Source organism: Mesocricetus auratus, unplaced genomic scaffold (assembly GCF_017639785.1).
Source record: "Mesocricetus auratus isolate SY011 unplaced genomic scaffold, BCM_Maur_2.0 Super-Scaffold_100676, whole genome shotgun sequence".
NCBI lineage: Eukaryota > Metazoa > Chordata > Mammalia > Rodentia > Cricetidae > Mesocricetus > Mesocricetus auratus.
Window position 1 is genome coordinate 55,049,408 of NW_024429266.1, and position 20,828 is coordinate 55,070,235.

At 45.8% G+C, this 20,828-nt stretch overlaps 1 protein-coding gene and 1 non-coding gene across 2 annotated transcripts; both read right to left on the bottom strand.

The window, feature by feature from the left end:
- Positions 1–4,153: 4,153 nt before the first annotated feature.
- Rabif (RAB interacting factor) lies at positions 4,154–18,516 on the bottom strand. Its single transcript, XM_005073383.4, has 2 exons — positions 18,290–18,516; positions 4,154–6,764 (listed from the first exon to the last, which is right to left on the bottom strand). The coding sequence occupies exons 1-2, from the start codon at positions 18,413–18,415 to the stop codon at positions 6,519–6,521; spliced, it is 372 nt and encodes a 123-aa protein (XP_005073440.1). The 5' UTR covers positions 18,416–18,516; the 3' UTR covers positions 4,154–6,518.
- Positions 16,326–16,386, bottom strand: LOC121137359. The gene has a single exon (XR_005874612.1). It is a non-coding gene; the product is annotated as a small nucleolar RNA SNORD19 (small nucleolar RNA).
- Positions 18,517–20,828: the final 2,312 nt, after the last annotated feature.

Consider the following 20,828-nt stretch of genomic DNA (forward strand, 5'->3'; position numbering starts at 1 on the left):
GACAGAGCTGGAGAGATGGCTCAGTGGTTAAGAGCACTGACTGCTCTTCCAGAGGACCCGGGTTCAAGTCCCAGCATCCACATGGCAGCTCATACCTTTCTGTTAATTCCAGTTCCAGAGGATGTGATACACATAAAATAAAATTAAATAAGTAAATACAAAAAGAAAACCCAGAGACAGATATTGGGGTTAAAGCTGAAGGTCAAAGAAGCAAGGCGGTCGCCACTAGAGAGTTCTCACCTCTACCAATGCTCAGACTGAAGGGGTGATCATGTCCTCTGATTGCATCTTCAAATTGCACTGCTCCTCAAACTTAGACTGCAATGCCAAAAACTGAATACTGAATACCCAGGTGAGACCCCGAGCTTGTCTTACATACTTCTCTAGTGCTGGGATTAAAGGCATACACCACCACCACTCAGTCTCTGTGGCTAACTAGTGTGCCTGCTGGGATTAAAAGTGTGTACCTCCGGCCGGGCGGTGGTGGTGCACGCCTTTAGTCCCAGCACTCGGGAGGCAGAGGCAGGCGGATCTCTGTGAGTTCGAGGCCGGGCTGGACCGATAGCCTCCGAAACAATACAGAGAAACCCTGTCTCGTAAAAACAAAAAAACAAAACAAAACAAAAAAAAAGTGTGTACCTCCGGCCGGGCGGTGGTGGCGCACGCCTTTAATCCCAGCACTCGGGAGGCAGAGGCAGGCGGATCTCTGTGAGTTCGAGGCCAGCCTGGTCTACAGAGTGAGTTCCAGGACAGCCTCCAAAGCCACAGAGAAACCCTGTCTCGAAAAACCAAAAAAAAAAAAAAAAAAAAAAAAAAGTGTGTACCTCCATTGCCTCTGTGGCTAACTAGTGTGGCTGCTGGGATTAAAGGTGTGTAATGTGGCTAGCTTTGCATCTGATCTTCAGGCAAGTTTTATTAGATCACAGGCAAAATATTACCACAGTTGTCAGCAGTCGCCTGTGTCTCAGCTCCTGTCTCAGCTCCTGTACCATTGCAATTACACTGCTTCCACACAATCCCTCAGGAATTTAAGATATTCCAAAATGTTTTCAACTCACCAGAATTCGAAGGTCAGCTTGAATTTAAGACATCAGGGTATCCTGATGAGCCTGTTTGTAGCCTACCACATAGCCATAAAATAACACTATGAATTAAAATGACAGCTACTGTCAGTTTGACCAAGAGAAGGGCAAAAGAAGATGGACAGACTTTGTAGGAAGAAGAATATCTTGTCCAGTGAGTAGTGACGTGTCAGGTTGGCTCAGGAGAAAGGCTTTTGCCACCAAGCCTGGTGACTCGAGTTTGATCCCTAAGGCTCACTCAGTGGAAAGTGATAACTAATCCCACAAGTTATTCTATAGAAGATCAGCCCTGGAAGGGAGGCGGGAATGGGGGTCAAAGTAAATAGTGCCCACCGTGCTTTACTGCGCATTCTGAACTGGGCCAAGACAGCACACGCTTTCCCAAGAGTGAATTACAAATGTAGACAGATCAGCACAGTTGAAGATGGCGCCTACTTGAGCCCACTTCCTTTCCCTACCACCTTATAGAGATTGGATGAGAAAGACCCAACTTTCCAGTCTTTGAGAAGCACCTTCTTCTTTACAGGATAAGCTTCCTAGGATAACACTTTGTTTTTCTCTTTAAGACAGGGATTTATGGGAACTGGAGAGATGGCTCAGCAGTTAAGAGCACTAGCTGCGCTTCCAGAGGTCCCAAGTTCAATTCCCAGCAACCACATGGTGGCTCACAACCATTTGTAGTGAGATCTGGTGCCCTCTTCTGGCCTGCAGTTATATATGCAGGCAGAATACTGTATACATAATAAATAAATCTTAAAAAAAAAAGACAGGGATTTACTATGTAAACCTGGTTGACCTAGCACTTGCTATGTGGACCAGGTGGGCCTCTGCCTCCAAGTGCTGGGATTAAAGGCCATGTGCCACCATGCCCAGCTGATTCTGTGAGGTTGTTTTTTAATTTATAGCTATGGTTTTTTTTTTTTTTTTGTCTGCATGTCTGTATAACACATTCAAGCCTGGTCCTGGAAGAGGCCAGAAGAGGGCGTCAGTTCCTCTGGAACTGGAGTTATACAGTTGTGAGCTCCCTCCATATGGCTGCTGTGATTTGAGCGTGGGTCCTCTATAACAGCAGCAAGCACTCTTAACTGCTACACCATCTTTCCAACCCAATTCTGTTTTCAAATGATAATTTTGTAGGACTTGGCAAAGTCAGTTGCACTCATAGGAACTGCAGGGATTTTCCTGTTGATTTGCTGGGTGTTACAGCCAGACTGGCACATGCTACACAGATGCCCTACCAAGAACCTGCATATCCAGCCTGGAATTGCAGGCTGTTTTAACAGGGCTCCAGGCCTTACTTAGCAGGAACCCAGACCTTAGCACAACTGACTCCATGGTGGAACTACCATTCAGACTGTAAAATCAACATGTAGACAGCACTACCTGCCAAAACTAAAACAAAGACCTAATCCATCAAAGTCCATAGTTATGGGAAAGTCTCTAAACATACTAACCTTGCTTTTTGGCTTCTGTGGTTCTGCTTCTGGCTGGTTTTTTTGTTTTTATTTTGTGTAATTTACTATATGTGTGTTGGTGTTTTGCCTGCATATATGTGTGAGGGTGTTGGATTACCTGGAACTGGAGTTATAGACAGCTATGAGCTGCCATGTGGTTGCTGGAAATTGAACCTGGGTCCTTTGGAAGAGCAGCCAGTGCTCTTAACTACTGAGCCATCTTTCCAGCCCCCTGACTGTTTTTTTTTTTTTTTAATGTATGCATATAGTGTTCTATGTTTGGACACCAGAAGAGGGCACCAGATCTCATTACGGATGGTTGTGAGGCCACCATGTGGTTGCTGGGAATTGAACTTAGGTCCTCTGCAAGAGCAGGCAGTGCTCTTAACCTCTGAGCCATCTCTCCAGCCCCCCTCCCCCCACTGTTCTTTACTGAAGTATGTCAATCCAGGATATAGTTTTTGTATTTAAAAGCTCACCCTGAAGAAGTCCCAGTGCTGCACTGGGATCCTGAACACTGCAAGCTATCTAATGAAGACTTTCTATTGGCTTAAACCCATGTCTATGCAGTCTTCACTATACCCCACAAGAGATGCTATATTCACAGCAGCAACCATTGGTTACCTCTATCCTCCTAAAGCAAAGTGCAGTTGAACTGCAAGTATTACTTGAGGACAGGAGAGAAGAGGTGGCACTGTTTTATAGAGCATCTTAAGGGATGGGCCAGCTGGCTGACAGACCTCAAGCTGACCACCCCTGCTCAGGACTCAGCTCCCATCCGCTTTTCACAAATTATGTATTCTGCCAAAGACGGACAGGACCCAGCTTCACTGCTTCAATGACTTTATTTTGGTCACTGGGTCAACAACATTTGGCAGTTCTAGAAAGAGGAAACGAGTTAAGTTTGGGGCCAGCTTGGTCTATACAGTTCAAAACAAACAAAAATAGGAATGTGGCCAGGTTTCTTTCTTTCACTTTTTTTTTTAAAAATCAGAAATAAGTTCAAATAAGATGCTTTAAAAAATGGAAGTGGCAAGTGTTTTTTTTGTTTGTTTGTTTTTTGTTTTTTGAGACAGGGTTTCTCTGTAGCTTTGGGTTTCTCTGTAGCTTTGGAGGCTGTCCTGAACTCACTTTGTAGACCAGGCTGGCCTCGAACTCACAGAGATCCGCCTGCCTCTGCCTCCCGAGTGCTGGGATTAAAGGCGTGCGCCACCAACGCCCGGCTGTGGCAAGTGTTTCTTAATGATAAAAATACCCAGTGTTAGTAAGGGAACAGAAAACCGAGTGCTCGTTTACATTGCGGAAGGGAGAGTAGATTGACAGGCTGCTTCAAAGAATGTGTCCATTTGGTGAAGCTCTGACAAGCCCACCCTGCAACTGCACTTCTTCTAGTGCAAGCGGAGGAAATAAGATGGGGAATACAGTTAATACCCTGCGTGCTGTGTCAGGGTTTCGAGCAACTGCAGGCAACACAACTGGATTACTGAAGTTATATAGCCCAGCAATACAACGGAGCGTTGGTATTGTTCACGGCTGGGTGTCTACTGACAAGGAAGATGTTCCTGTTTTGTTAAATGAAGAATATCAAGATAAAAATGAGTACAATATGACCTCATATTTGTTTAGAAAACTACATGTTTGCACATAGAAAGACATCGAGGATATACACATTACCACTGGCAAGCTCTGCCCAATGGAAGTGTGAGTAAATTAGAACTTTATACTGTTTTTTTACACTGGTATACAATAAACATATTGTTTCTGTGGTTTAAAAATGGGGCATGAGTTAAAAGCCTAGTTCAGTTTAGGTCTCTGACTTGTGAAGTGAGGGACCATGTGTCCCTAGACACATCTGCTTGTTTTGTTCCTTCTGACCCGAGCTGGTCAGTCTCAACTGTTTTCCTGCAAACACCATATTCGGGTGTGCTTGCTTGTTTGGAAACATGGCCTCTCATTTGCTGTTAGAGCATCTTCAGACTTCGAGTATTGAAGAAAGTCACTTGAGTGGGTGAGTGCTGGCAAAACTGTGCCCAGGGCCTGTACTTGCAGAGGGAGCCCTTACAACACTTCAGTGAGGAAAGAGTACCCAGGAGACAGATGCAGAGGGAGTTTCTCTGTGTAGCCCGGGACATCCTGGAACTCACTCTGTAGGCCAGCCAGGTTGGCCTTGAACTCACAGAGATCCGCCTGCCTCTGCCTCCCTAGTGCTGGGATTAAAGGCATATGCTACCACTGCCCGGCAGGAATTTCTGCTTTTTAAATTATAAAATTTTTATTTACTTATTTTTATGTGTGTGCCTGCTTGTCTATATGTACATCACACATGTGTAAGCAATTGTAGAGCCCCTTGCCCTGGACTTACAGGCACTGAACGCAGGTCCTTTGAAAGAGCAGCAAACACTCTTAACTGCTGAGCCATCCTTCCATCTTCTATTTGTTGTTTTTTGTTTGTTTGAGACAAGCTCTCGTGTGGTACAGAGCGGCCTTGAATTCGATGTGTAACTGAGGCTGACTTTGACCTGCCGTGGCCTCCCAAGTTGCTGGTATTGTAAGGATAACAAGGTCTCTACTTAGTCCATATTTCAATTTTAGGCCTCCCGTGGAAGGGATGATGGCGAAGTATTTGCACTGTTTTATTCAGAGTCCTTTTAAGCTACTGAGTCACTTCAGAAGAGAAATGACAAAATAACTGGAAATCACGTTGAAGGTTTAAGTTGGCTAATAAGAAAAGATGATCCCAACCCTGTAACAATGGAGATCTTGGTAGAAAGCGTTTGCTTCCTGGGTTGGCATAAACAGTCCAAGGAACCAACATCCCGAGGACCTTACAACCTATATTTAATGAATGATGACAGCACCTATTAAGGAAATCTTTCCAATAAACCCAGATGTGATTTGGCTAAGCTATCCTCTGTAAATCCTATACCCTCCACTCTGATTCCAAGACAGCCTGGTAGACAGTTAGGGCTGAGTTTCCCTTGGGGTTAACAATGCAGACTGCAGCCGGGCGTTGGTGGCACACGCCTTTAATCCCAGCACTCGGGAGGCAGAGGCAGGCGAATCTCTGTGAGTTCGAGACCAGCCTGGACTACCAAGCGAGTTCCAGGACAGCCTCCAAAGCCACAGAGAAACCCTGTCTCGAAAAACCAAAAAAAAAAAAAAAAAAAAAAAAAGCAGACTGCAGCAGGGAGGCACTAATAAAAAGAGAAACCTAATCAAGATTTTCAGGAAGAAGGGCCACGTTCATCTTCACTACAAAATGTCACTATCAACCTGGAACCAAGTGTCTCAAACACAGTATTGAAAATGTGTCTAAAGTGATGTATTTCTAACTAGTGGTTTAAATACTGACATCTGCAAATGTTTTACTTTTAAAAAGAACACACTGCTGTAGAAAAGTAGGTCACATGCCATGAAGCCACTTGCAAATACTTGTATGCTTTATGTTTTTTGAAACATCTCACATAGCCCAGGCTGGCTTGGAATTCATTATATAGCTGAGGCTGGCCTTGAACTCCTTATCTTCCTGCTTCCACCTCCCAAGAGGTAGGACTGCAGGTGTGCACCTATTACACCTGGCTTCTTGAATGAGAAAAAGGTGGAGTTTCAACTTATTAGCAAGTGAGCCTGTTTTTCCTGTCACCAGAGCTAAAAAGTTGACTGCTGCTCTTGTCGAGCAGGGAGTGGGCCCTGGCAGGTGTCCAGGTGGAGTGCCAAGGGCCAGACTACACTTGTAGAGTACTTCCATGTTCTTCTATGTTCCAAAGTGGGGAGGTGGGGTTAGGACAGCTGTGATGCGGAGAGGACTAAGTAAGTGGGAGGCATGCACTGAGGCCTGAAGGAAGCAGGACGGCCCCTGCAAGTTCAAGGGCAAACATCGGTGTTTACCATCTGTATTAGTACCGAGAAGACCGCCGGCACAGCAGTCACAACAGGTTCACTGTCGGGAGAGCTGTATAGTTTTACAGCAGAGTCCCCTCAGTTACTCGTGGGAAACTCTTTCCAAGGCCACATAGAAACTGTTCTTGTCGTCTAGGCAATGCCAGCCAATGGGTCCAATCTCACAGTCTGCACAGACCAGAAACTTGATGTTGCCCACGTCCTTGGTGAAGCCCACATTCTCAAAGATGAACATGTCATTAACCAGCCAGTGTTCCTGGAGGAGATCGCCGTCAGGATTGCTGCCATCAGCCAGCGCTGGCTTCTTCCTCATGGAGGGGAGGAAAAGCTGCAGTGGGAGAGAACATAAGGAATGGAAAAGCTGAACATCTTCACTCCTGTTCTACTTACACTCAACCCTGATGCCTGGCAGCTTTCTGGAATGTGAGAAAGTAAAAAAAGATGGCAGCCATCACATTGGGTCACACACTAGGATGCTGGTGGCTCTTCTGGTTGGTACCTGCCTTGATTATCATTATTACTACTGTTAGGATTATTTTGAGACATGGTCTTCTATGCCTTCAGGGGTCTTTAATTGACACATGCCTGCCTGCTTCTGCCTCCTGGGTTAAAGGCACTAGTCAACAGCTTCTTTCAGAACTTTCCCTTTGCCTGCCCCTTCCTTCCCTTCCTGTGATGCTTTCCCAATTGCTCGCCAAAGCATCTATGAGGGCCTCTTCACTGGTTAGGCGCTCTGACACCCTCCCTCCCCTCACCTTCACGCGGAGGAAACAGAATGGCTCCAATGGCCCAGAACTTCACATTCTGGTCTTTAACTCTCAGAGTGTTTGGGCTTGTACGAATCTGGCCCTGTGAAGGCATCACTGTGAGGTCAGTCAGTGCACTCCTCTTCCTCTATGATCACCAAGCTCAGCACCAAGTTCTGAGGCGAAAGGGAACCAGGGGGTTTGCCCTGAGTCTTAAGAGCTATGGGAGGAAAGAGAAGGGGGGAGGGGAGGGGCACTGGAGCAGCTGGCTTCTCTGCTTCGTGGTCCATGGAGTCCAAGGCGATGCCTGAGCTAGATTCCCACTAACTTCAATGTGCATCAGCCACACTGGCTGCCTTGCTTCCTCAACAAGCAAAAAGATGGTTGTGTCTGAAGACTCGGCATGGACGGCCCCTTGTTGGTATTCATTGCAAACACAGTCCTACAAAGTCTCTGTCCACAGTTTGAATGAATCTCATACTGCCTAGTATGTTTTTTTTTAAAAATATTGTTTTGGTTTTTTTCAAGAAAAGGTTTCTCTATGTAGCCCTGGCTGTCCTGGAACTCACTTTATAGAACAGGCTGACCTCGAACTCATTGAGATCCTCTGGCCACTACCTCCTGAGTGCTGGGATTAAATGTGTGCATCACCACTGCCTGGCTTATTTTATTTTTAAAAGAGAGCTTGAATCACTGATGCATAATATGCACATACTCAAAGTGCACAGTCTGCCACATATGGGCACAACTACATGCTGATGAAAATACCATAATTAAGATATGAACATATTAACAAAAAAAGAAAAACAGCCTACAATCCATAACCCCAGAGAAGCTAGAACCCTCTTCCAGAAACAGAAGCAGATGCAGAAACCCACAACTAACCAATGGGTCAAGCTCCTGGAGTACAATCGAAGGGAGGGAGGAGTGATAATACAAACAAAGGAGTCAGGACGATGATGGGGAAAAAAACCACAGAATAGGCTGACCTGAGCTAGTGAGAGATCACTGACTCCGGTCTGACAAATGGGGAACCTGCATAAGACAGAACTAGACTGACTTCCTTAATATAGGTGACAATGGTGCAACTGGGACAATATATGAGACCACTGGCAGTGGGTCCAAGATCTAACTCTAATGCACAAACTGACTTAGTGGAGCCCATTCTATATGGAGAGATACCTTGCCTAGCCTAGACACGGGGGGGTGGGGGTGGGGGTGGGGGGGTGCCTTGGTCTGGCCTCAATGAGATGATGGGACTGACTTAGTAGACTTCCTAGTGGAGGCCTTACCCTCTCCGAGGAGCAGATGGGAGGGGGGGCAGTGTGGGGAGCCTTTGGTGCCTGTGCACATGACACAAACGACTGTGTTCATTTCCTGTGTGGGGAGTGTGCACGCTTTCTACTGCAAAATGCAATGCCAGCAAAGCTTCCTAATCGTTCTGCTCCTCTGCACGGCTGCTGCCCTGTCACCTGTTTCCCACCCACAATACTTTTATTTTGAGACGGCATCTTGCTATAGCCCTAGCTGGTCACGTCATGATCCTCCTGCCTCACCACTCTCTGAGTACTGGGATTAAAAGGCAAAACATATGCATACATTTCTTTCGTCTTTCTCTTTTGAGACGACGTCTCACTATGTAGCTCTGACTGAACTCACCATGTACATCGGGCTAACCTTAAACGCAGAGGTCTGCCTGCTTTTGCCTCGTGAATGCTGGGGTTAATGGCTCCCACCACACTCAGTTTCTTCTCCTTTATTCTTCCTCCTCCTCCTATTTATTTACATGTATGAGTGTTTTGACTGCAAGGGACCACTTGAAACTGGGGTTGCAGTTTACTGTGAATGAGTATATGGGTGCTGGGAACCAATCCTGAATCCTCTGCAATACCAACAGGTCAAGGGATGTTTATAGTTTCAGTTCATCACCTGTGGACAGAGTGGCAGAGCAGCTCACATCGAAGGGCAGAGAAGGCAGCGTAGGACAGTAACAAGAAGAGGTAGAGCAAGATAGAACTCACACACAAGCCCCCGAAGTGACCATTCCAACCCCTCCTAACAGTCTACACAAATTCCAAATCCATCAGTGGGTTAAACCATCATCAGAGCCCTCATTCACTAATTCTCACAGAACAGAGACTGAGATACTCTTTATTAATCTCCTAAGTGTCTGTGTGTGTGTGTGTGTGTGTGTGTCTCTCTCTCCTCTCTCCTCTCTCCCTCTCTCTCCTCTCTCCTCTCTCTCTCCTCTCTCCCTCCCTCCCTCCCTCCCTCCCTCTCTCTCTGTCTCTCTGTTTTCCGAGATAGGATTTCCCTGTATCGTCCTGGCTGTCTTGGAACTGGGATTAAAGGCTCAGCTCCTAGGTGTCTCTTAATTCAGTCAAGCTGACAAGATTAATCATCACAGCCAGATGTTGTGGGGCTTGTCTTTATTTAATTCCAGCACTTTGGATGCAGAGGTGGGTGGATCTCTGTAAGTTTGAGGCCAGCCTGGTCTAAAGGGCTAGTTCCAGGGCTACATAGTGAGACCCTGTCTCAACAAACCAACAAAAAATTAAAACAAAGGTTTCCGAGAAGCTAAACTTAAAAAAAGAAAAAAAAACATAAATTGCCTCACATAAAATAAAGCTGGCTGCACGTAAATAGGGCACAGCTCATAAACTAAATATCTCACTGTAAAACCAGAGTCAGTTAGAAAAGCAGATTTTTCCTTAACCTCAAAGAGCACCAGAAGCCAGCCAACCCAATCTCTGGGAGACTTTGTGCAGGGGGGAAAAAGATTAATCATCGCACTGGTAATATTAAAACACTATTTTTTTTTTTTTGGTTTTTCGAGACAGGGTTTCTCTGTATTGTTTTGGAGGCTGTCGGTCCAGCCTGGCCTTGAACTCACAGACATCCACCTGCCTCTGCCTCTCTAGTGCTGGGATTAAAGGCGTGCACCACCACCGCCCAGCTTAAAACACTATTTTATATAGCCAAGATCAACGTTCCATGTGTGTGTTAGTGGTAAAATTACAATTTACCACTTAACCACTTTAAAAAGTTTGTATTTTTATCTATGTGTATGTGTGTCAGTAAATACCCCTTTGTATATGCCTGTGGAGATCAGAAGCCCCTGGGTCCCTGGGAGCTTCACTTAGAGGGGTGTGAGCTGCCCAGTGTGGGTGCCGAAACCAGACTCAGGCCTTCTGCAAGGGCAGTAAGTGCTCTTCCATGGAGCCATCTCGCCGCCCCCAATAACGGCTTTTCTGTGTGCAGTCCAGTACACGAGAAAGTTCACATGACTGTGTTGCCACTGCCTACATGTCACCGGGGCCTGCCCATCTTCCCACTGAAGAAGTGTCTCCCTATCCACCCATCCTCCTTATTCTTCCTCCTCTGGCCTTGAGAACAGCAACCACGGTGTACAGACTTCTTCTACAGCCACCACTCTAGGTACTTCGTGTAGTGAGATCAGATTGCATATGTCCTTTTATGACTGGCTCGTTACATGCACTGTCCTGACAAGTGAACATCTAGTTCTAAGAAATAACACAGGGGTTGGGCACAGTGGCATACGCCTTTAGTCGTAGCAGAGGCAGGTGGATAACAGAATTCAAGGCCAGTTAGGGCTACACACTGAGGCCTGGTCTCAAAACCCAATGGCAGCAACAACAACAACCCCCACACACACAACAAACCCCACAAAAGGGCTGGAGAGAGAGCTTAACACACACACACACACACACACACACACACACACACACACACACACACACACACAGCATAATCTTTTAAGACACAACACAGCTTTTTAATCTCAGCAGTTGGGAGGCAGAAGCTGGCAGTTCTCTGTGAGATGAGGCAGCCAGACCTATGAAGACAGTTCCAGGAAAGCCATGGCCACATAGTGAGACCCTGTCTCAAAAGACAAAACGACAACAAATGGAGTAACATAAATCCCTTGAGCCTTTACTCGTCTCCCCAAAGGGCACATCTTGCACAGCTGTGGTACCTCTCACAGCCAGAGTACAAGAACTGATGCAATCTGAAGATCTTACCCAGCTTTCCCTGGCTTCCGGAGATTGGCTGTTGCTTTTCATTTAAGGTCCTGTTGCCCAGGTTGGCTTTGAACTCTGATCCTCTTGCCTCTGCCTCCTGGGCTCCCATCTACTTGTGCTCATTTGCCCGTGCACTTAGTTCTATACCATTTTCCACCATTACAGTAAGGACAGTTTACAGCTCCGTCCCAAGAACTCCTCTGGCCTCTCATAGCCACATTCATCAACACCTTGCCCCTCAATCCCATCTGCTGGCAACTATTAATTCCTTCTTCACTTCTTAAATTTTCTCATTTCAAAAATGTTATACAGGGTCAAGTGTAGTGTCATATGCCTTTAATTCCAGCACTCACGAGGTAGAGGTAGGTGGGTCTCTGAGTTTTGAGACCAGCTTGGTGTACAAAGAGTTGCAGGACAGCCAGGGCTACACAGAGAAACCCTATCTCAAAAGTAAAATTAGATGTCATACAGACCTGGGCACAGTGCTGCTTACCTATAATTCCAGCTACGGATGCTGAGGTGGGAGAATTATGAGTCCCAGGCTGGCCTGGGCAAACCATCAGCTTAGAGAGTTGCTTGTCTAGTATGCACAAAGCCTAGCACCATAACCTGGGCTTCGTGGTTCATGCCTGCAATCCCAGCACTTAGGTGAAGACAGGAGGATTAAGAATTCTAGATCATCCTCTCAACTACACAAGGAGTCAAAGCCAATATAGTTTGCACGAGACCTGTCTCACATAAGAAGGGAAGGGAGCCTGGTGGTGGTGGCTTTAATCACAGCACTTGGGAGGTTTAGGCAGGCGGACTCTGTGAGTTTGAGGTCAGCCTGCTCTACAAAGTGAGTTCTAGGGCTACATGGAGAAACCCTGTGTAAAAAAAAAAAAAAGGAGAAAAGGCCTGGTGTTGGTGCATTTCAGCCCTGGAAAGGTCAAGGCAGGGAGGTTTTCAAGACCAGTCTGGGTAACAAACTGCTGGCCAGCTTTCCAAACACAGTGAGACTCTGTGTCAAATAAACAGACACTGGGGGACTGAGAGAGTGTTATGCAAATAGATTAATAAAGTTGATAATCTTTTTTAGCTGGGCCTTGGTGGCACACGCCTTTAATCCCAGCACTTGGGAGGCAGAGGCCAGCCTGGTCACAGCATAATTCTCTGTAGATTCATTCATGTTGTCTGCATCAAGCTGGCTGTGGAGGTGCAGTCCCAACACTTGGGACGTTGAGGCAGGAGGACCAGGAGTCGAAGATCATTACAGATCAATTTGAGGCCAACCTGGGTTACATGAGATGCCTCTCAAAACAAAACAAGCAGAACAAACTGTAGTTCATCTGTGATGACTGCTGAATAGTACTCCATTCACCTACTTAAAGACATCTGCACTGTCTCCAGTTTGGTGCTGTACAATGAAGCTGCCACCCAATATAGGCTTGGCGTGAACGTTAAGTTTTTTTTTTTTTTTTTTTTTGAGACAGGGTTTTTGTGTATTGTTTTGGAGGCTGTCCTGGAACTTGTTCTGTAGACCAGGCTGGCCTCGAACTCACAGAGATCCACCTGCCTTTGCCTCCCGAGTGCTGGGATTAAAGGTGTGCACCACCAACGTCCAGCTGGAACGTTAAGTTTTCATTTCTTTGGGAAAAGTACCCCAGAGTGCTGCTCATTTGTTAAATACATATTTAGTTTTCTAAGAAACTGTTATTAGTTACTGCCCTCAGGCTCTCTGCTCCAATATGCTTAGCCCAATACTATTTTCTTTCAAATATATTTTTTAGATTTATTCGTTTTATTTTCTGTATGTTGGTGTTGTGCCTACACGTATGTGCATGCCTGGTGCCAGTGGATGCCAGATGAAGGCTTTGGAGTCAATGGACCTGGTGTTACTGGTGGCTGTGAGCCCCATGTGGGTGCTGGGAACTGAACCTGGGTCCTCTGCAAGAGCAGCAGGTGTCGAAAGTACCGAGTCTTCTTTTCACTCCACCCCAACACAGTTTATACTTCACTTCCCACTAGAAAATCTGCTCTTGCCACAAAAGACCAAACGTCTCTCTTCTATAGCATCAGCTTTTGTCTAATCTCCAAACTCCATGGACTTTCCATTTACTTTGCACAGGAGGAGACCACTGCCCACGCCCCAGCAGACTACACCTGTCAGACCTGGAGAGGAAGAGATGATCCCCCCGCCCCACTGTCCCCTCATTGCCTCTGCAAGGCTTCTATCATTTGGTAACCCATCACAGCCACCTAAGGAAACTCTGGCCACTCTGTCCTTGCCATCGAAGATGCAGGGGCACCTGGCTCAGTCTTCCTTTGGATCCCATATCCTTACTTGACCATGAACTTCCACTCACATGGACAGGATTTATCTCCATGACTCCAGAACCTCTGTTTTGGCTAAGGGAAACTTAACAGTTCCTAAAACACACTACATTTTTAACTAGGAAGTGTCATGCTTAATCAACAACTCAGTTAAGATTACCAGAAATCTGGGTTGGAGATATGGCTCAGGGCTAGAGAACAAACTGCTCTTCCCAAGGATCCAGGTTTGGCTCCCAGGATCCTTGGAGTGGTTTACAGCCTCCTGTAACTCCAGTTCCAGGGGATCTGAAACCGTATTCTGGCATGCAAGGACTCCTGAACACATATGATGCATACACACACAAAATAAATTAAGAACAGTTAAAGGATTATGAGAAATCTGAGTTTCTCAATCCTCAAATCCAACCTGAAATGCTCCAGTGTCTGAAACTTAGAGAGCACTGTCATGACGTGAGTGGAAAATTCTACATCTGACGTCATATGACGGGTTGTAGGCAAAATGCAGTCTCACCAAAAATACATCAAATTATCTTCAGCTTATGTGGTATGGTGAAAACAAAACAAAAAGAAATTCCATGTTTAGACTTGTCTCTCAATCCTAAAATATGTCATTGTGTATTTGAAAAAAAAAATTCTCCATCCCACCCCCAAAAATCCACACCTCTGAAGTCTGAAACAGTTCTGATCCAAAGTGTGCTGGATAGTTTCGTGTCAACTTGACATAAGCTAAAGGCATCTGAAAAGAGGGAACTTTAACTGAGATTGTCTCCACCACACGGGCCTGCAGTCAAGTCTGTGGGGGCATTTTCTTGACTGATGATTTATGTAGGAGGGTCCAGCCCATTGTAGGTAGTGTGAGCCTTAGGCAGAAGGTCCTGGGTTCTATAAGAAAGCAGGCTGAGCAAAGCATGGAGAGCAAGCCTGAAGCAGTGCTCCCCCACGGCCTCTGCATCAGCTCCTGCCTCCAGGTCCCTGTATGACTTCCCTCCACGATGAACTGTAAACTATAAGATGAAAGAAACTTTTCCATCCCACATTGCTTTTGGTTGTGTTTATCACAGCCACAAAAATCAAGCCACAAGTCAGCACCAGGAAGCAGGCTATGGCTGTGATGAACAGGCCATTTGGGGAGGACTGAGGGAGTGTTTGGAACTTTGTGTTGGAAAAGTCATTGAGTGCACAGGGCTGTTCTGTGGGAGCAGGAAGAATGCTAAAGTCAGCTGGTAAGCACCATTCCGCTTCAGTTCCCTGCTCTGCTTGAAGTTTTACCTTGGTGTCTCTCAATAACGGACTGTGGTCAGGGCATATAACCCAAATAAACCCTTTCCTCTCCAAGTGCTTTTGGTCTGGCCTTCAGCACATCGAAGACAATAAAGTAGGACAGCAATTGGTTCTGAGAGTAAGGACTAGTCATCCCATACGAACTTCAAGGGTATGAATATTTTTATACGTGAAATCAATTCTATGACTTTTTAGTCACTGTGGTTTAGAACACAAAACACATGCTGAAAATGTGCCAATCAAAATACTGAACAGGATGTGGCTCAACGGGTAGAGGTCCTGCCAAGCACACATGACGTCTATCGTATGTCCTACCCCCAGGGAAACATAAACTGGGGTGGTGGTACATGCCTGTAATCAATCCAGAAGGACTGTAAATTCAAGGTTATTCCCAGTCACACGGGGAGTTCAAGGCTATCATGGGCTACATAAGTCTGTCTTAAAAAAAAAGACTAATAAAACCATAAAATATTAACCCAGTATGTCAATAATAACCCATTAATTATAACAAATTAATAGCCTTTACTCATTAAGTCCAAATATTTCCTAAGTGCTTAGTTATGTACACAGTCTAGATATAGGAGATACACAAGTGGACAGGACACAGGACCAGAGGCAAGTGGTGTAAGTAGCAAAAAGTACCAAGAGGTGCTAGAGGTGCCAGAACTTTGCAATGTAAGGCCCAGAGTTTCTGGACCTTAGAACTTCTGAAAATTTGAGACAAAGAATTCTTTGCTGTGAGGGCTAACTTGGGCATCATAGGATGCTAAGCAGCAACCCTAACTCCCACCTGCTATATGTTAGTAGCACCCCTTCCCAATTTTTACTACAAAAACTCTATGTCTCTAGACTTTTCGCTTTGGGGACAAACTCACTCCCAGTTGGAAAACATACTGCCTTATACTATTAAATGGAAGGAAGGATCATCACACCAAAAGTGGGTACATGGCTTGATTCTCATAGCTTTTCCATCCAGAGGCTGTGCCAGGGTACCCCACAGGCTGGAATGAGAATGCTGTGGGCCACCTCCAAGCAGACCTCATGTTCTCCTCTCTCCATGTTCACTTAAGAGAGGAAAATACCTGATCTCTTTCTTTCTTTCTTTTTTTTTGGGGGGGGTTCGAGACAGGGTTTCTCTGTATTGTTTTGGAGGCTGTCCTGGAACTCGTTCTGTAGACCAGGCTGGCTTCAAACTCAGAGATCCTCCTGCTTCTGCCTCCCGAGTGCTGGGATTAAGGAAGGGTGTGAGCTACCACCACATGGCCAAAAGGGTCTGATTTTTAATTTTAAAGATTTATTTATTTTTACTGTATGAGCATTTTGCCTACATATATGTGTATCACATGCATGTCTGGTACCCGCAGAGAGCAGAAAAAGGTGTTGAACCCCCTGGAACTAACTGGAGCTACAAAGAGTTGTGAGTTACCTAATGTGTACTTCAAGAGCAGTCAGTGCTTTTAACCACTGAGCCATCCTGCCAGTCCTGGAAGGGTATCTTTTATTTGTTTCTATGTTGAGGTCAGTCTGCAGTGAGAACTGGACTGCTTGGATATTTTCCTCAGACCTCCTAGAAGGACCTTCTTAAGAGAGATTATCTCAACCCTGCTAGAGTGGCCTAAGAGTGGTTTCTCAAAGATTCAGGGTAATGATAAAAGAGCTATGCTGAAGCTCTATGGGGTCTCAGTTGAAGAGTGTGTTACACATGGTTTGTTCTTTGTAGAGGTACTCTGTTGAGAAACAAACTATGACAGGTAACACATAATTTAATTTGCTCCTAGTTTCCCTCCCATAAAACATCAATTTAAAACATATGAAACAAAAACTTTCAATATAAACTATAAAATTCCTTTAAGGAACTCCTTGTTTTTTTTTTTAAACAAGTTTTATTTAATTAATACACAGGCTCTCATTATGTATTCCTGTTGGCTTTGAACTCACTGTGTAGCCCTGGGTGCTAGGATTATAAGCACAGACCACTGCACACCACTCAGGAACCTTTACATTTCTGTCAGTTCACAAAAGTAGCAAGCTGCCATAAAAAGGTACAAAAAGTGACCTGAAAACTAACCTCGGTTATGTGGCATACCGGAGGCACGGTGCTCAGTTTCCACACAAACCCTTCCCTACCATCATCTTCACTTTTCCAGAATGAGCAATCGGAAGCTCAACACCCCTCCAGTGCTAATAAGTGGTCAGGTTATTATTCAGTTCCACAGTTCAGTTCCGTCTCTCCACAAGACCACTGACTTTACAAAACAAATGGAGAACTCTAACTTCTGGCCTTGGAATTCTTATTAAAATATGTACTACAGAAAATTATCAGAACACACAGAACAAGGAAGACACTAACACTTCTTTCCTTCTTTAGGAAAAGGACTCTGCTTTTGTACCAGATACTACAGTACGTAACTCTTCACTACCTATTACTCAACCACGAAATAACAGTGGCTCACCCTCTTCTCACACACCATTTATAGTAAGGGTCTGAGTAAGATTATAGTTTGCTCTATCCTGTAAGTAGGTATCCTTACTTACATGATAGAGCACACACACACACACAAGCTTAGAAATAATTTTCTTTTCAGTTTTCTCATTGGGGTGAGAAAATGATTATTTAAAAGCCTTACTTTAAGGGTAGGCATAAATGGTGCATGCCTTTAATGCCAGCACTGAGGCAGAACCAGGCAGGTGGATCTGAGTATGAAGCCAGTCTGGTCTACACAGCAAGTTCCAGGCCAGTCAAGGCTATATAGTGAAATCCTAAACACCCCCCCCCAAACAAAAACAAAACCTACTTTAGGATTCCGATTCCGTATTAACTCTTCCGTGAAGTGTCTGCTTTCTCTTTAAATAAAAATTGGCTTTTAAATCTTACACACACACACACACACACACACACACACACACACACACACACACACACACACACACAGAGTCCTACTTGATTTTGGAGCTTTGGCTTTTAAACCTTACACACACACAGAGTCCTGCTTGATTTTGGAGCTCCTCTGCAGAGCAGCAAATGAGACAGGAAGCAGGGACTGAAAAATGGGTGAGGGCTGTGGTGGGATACGAATCTAGTCATTCTTAGGTGCCCTGAGGCGACACCGAGTGACGGCAGGAAATACACTTGAGGGGCGCAGCAGGTTGGCCAGAGCTCCAGGAAGCTGGGGGTAGGGCTCTTCCTTCCCTCAGCTCGCGCTGGGTACTTGAGGCTTGGGGGAGGCAGATGCACCTGCTGAGCCAGGGCTTTGCAGGACAGAAAGGTGCAGAGCGGTCAGGCAACCGTGGCCTGCCACTGAGGTCCGACTCGCCAGCCGCACCCGCGGGGCGGGGCCTCGCAAGGTGGGCGGGGCTAAACCGCGCGAAGAAGGGCGCGGTCTCCGGAAACCTGGGAGCCGGGACTAACCTCGAGCCACCCGATCACTCCGAATCACAGCGAATCTAATCAGCTCTACGTATTTCCCTACCTGTCGGCGAGAGAAAAGAGCAGTCCCTGGCTGCAGCACCCGAGAGCCGCAACGCTGGCACAGTACCGCCTTCCGGTTCCGGCCCTCGGCTGACACTAGCTCGTTCTGCAGCTCAGCCGGTTCCATCGCCGCGCCGCCACAGCATGGGCCACAGGGCCACAACGGCGCACGCGCGATCTGGGTTCGCTCACCCGGAACTACGCTGGCGAGGCTCCGCAGGGGCGGGGCACCCGGTACCCCTAGCTGTGCCTCTGCGCAGGCGCCTGGGCTCTATTGCGCAGGCGCCTTTATTTATTGACGGATCGAAGTGTTAGCATGACATTGTGACAGTCCCTTTTCTCTGTACTCACCTGGTCACCGAGCCTCCCTTAATATTGGCCTAGGCAAATCACCGGGCTGCCTTACACCTAAGTTCTCGGACATTCCCATTACCTCGACAACCCTGGTCAGACCACATCAGCAAGATATTCTATAGTATATTCCCTTCCTATGTAGGAAGCAATGTAAAATGTTGAGAACATTTCGTGTTGGAAAAGTTGCGTGGAAATCTTAAGCCTAGTGTCTAATAGTGGCCATTTATTAGGCACCAAAGCGTTTTTTTTTTTTTTTTTTTTTTTTTTTGGTTTTTCGAGACAGGGTTTCTCTGTAGCTTTGGAGGCTGTCCTGGAACTCACTTTGTAGACCAGGCTGGCTTCGAACTCACAGAGATCCGCCTGCCTCTGCCTCCCGAGTGCTGGGATTAAAGGCGTGCGCCACCAACGCCCGGCGCACCAAAGCGTTTTTACAGTGCTTCTGAAAACGAAGTCATCTCCTTAGAGGGTTTGCCCCCAGGCTCAGTGCAGGAAGAAGGCAAAGAATTGCAACGTCTACAAACCAACAGGGTGTTCCAAAGTCACGGCTCTTTTCTACCTGGTCTTTGTATCCTGTTAATTCTAGTTGTTAAGTTTCCCAAAACCGGAAGGACATCAGAATGAAAAGCAATTAAATCACCTTGTCTAGCACGCGCGGTCTTTGTCCTCTTCATTAGTTGCACATTGCACGATGGGAATTGTGTATGTGAAAATATAGCCCGAGAGGGTCAGAGACTCTAACCTCATAGGAAAACCTCAGGTACACAGTTCTGCCAATAAGAAGGGGTTAGGAAATAGCTTTGTCTATGGAGGTAAGAGCTACTTCTGGAACTTTTAAAATATATTTTTTGTGTTCTGCTTGAATGCTAAGTGCACCGTGTGTATGCTGGTGCCCCTGAACGCCAGAAGAGGGCACCAGATGTTTGGAACAGAAGTTGACTGTTGTAAGCCCCCATGTGGGTGTAGGAACCCAGCCTCTGTCCTCTCAAAGAACAGCCAGCACTCTTAATCACTGACTCATTGCTCCACTCCCTCCCCAGGTAGCAATCTGATTAGGAATTAGGATTGTCAGGAAAGCAAGACTTCAGAATGGGATCAAATTTAGGAATGGTTGGCAAACCTGTGGCTGGAGAAAAAGGTTGTAATAGTAACAGTAGAATGGTAGAATATGCCTCTCAGCACCATGGATCCGATGTTTGTTAAGGAATTTGAATTTTACAGTACAGAAAATGTGAATCTGTGAAACTTGAGGACAGAAACAACTCCAATACTGACCAATAAGTGGCTGTATATTATTAAGTACCCAAATGGTCACATCTGAATTTCAGAAAGAACCAATGACAAAATAGACTAGGGGTGAAAAGTGTAGTGGATAAGAAATCAGACTATTTACATCATAAGGTAATGGATTTGAACAAAGACAAGATTGTGCAGAACTCAGGATGAATTGGATGTCTGTATTGTGATGATACTACAGATCAAAGCTTCCCCAGGCTAGGGAATTGATGGATCCTGAGTTATGTGAACAGAAAAACAAGAGGGCTAGGAACACACAGCAAAGAGCTTGCTTTGAAACAGAGTCTGAGTTTGAGCCACAGCCATGTGAACAAACCCAAGCATGGTGGCTCATGCTCGTGATCCTAGAGCTGGGCAGGCAGTCAGGTGGATTTTGTCAGTCAGTGGCATACACAGGACTGGCAACTGCAGTTGGATCCCTGGAACCCACAAATCAGAAAATTGTCTCTACAGGATTGCCCTGACCACACACACACATCCACCCTCATAACTAAAACAAGACCCAGGTGGTGGTGGTGCACACCTTTAATCCCAGCACTCGGGAGTCTGAGGCAGCCTGGTCTATAGAGCTAGTTCCAGGACAGGCTCCAAAGCTACACAGAGAAACAAAACAAAAACACAAGGTGCATGGTACCTGAGGACAACACCTAAGGCTATCCTCTGCCTCAGCCACAGGAACAAAGGGGGTGTTGGAAAGACAGCTAAGAGCACATGCTACTCTTCCAAAAGCACCTACGTTGTGCAGTTCACAAACTGTAAGCCTAGCCTCAGAGGATCTGAAGGCCCTGTAATTGGGTGTACAACTCACATAGACATATACATAAGCACATAATTTTTTTGTTTTGTGTTTTTGAGACAGAGTTTCTCTGTGTAACAGTTCTAGCTGTCTTGGA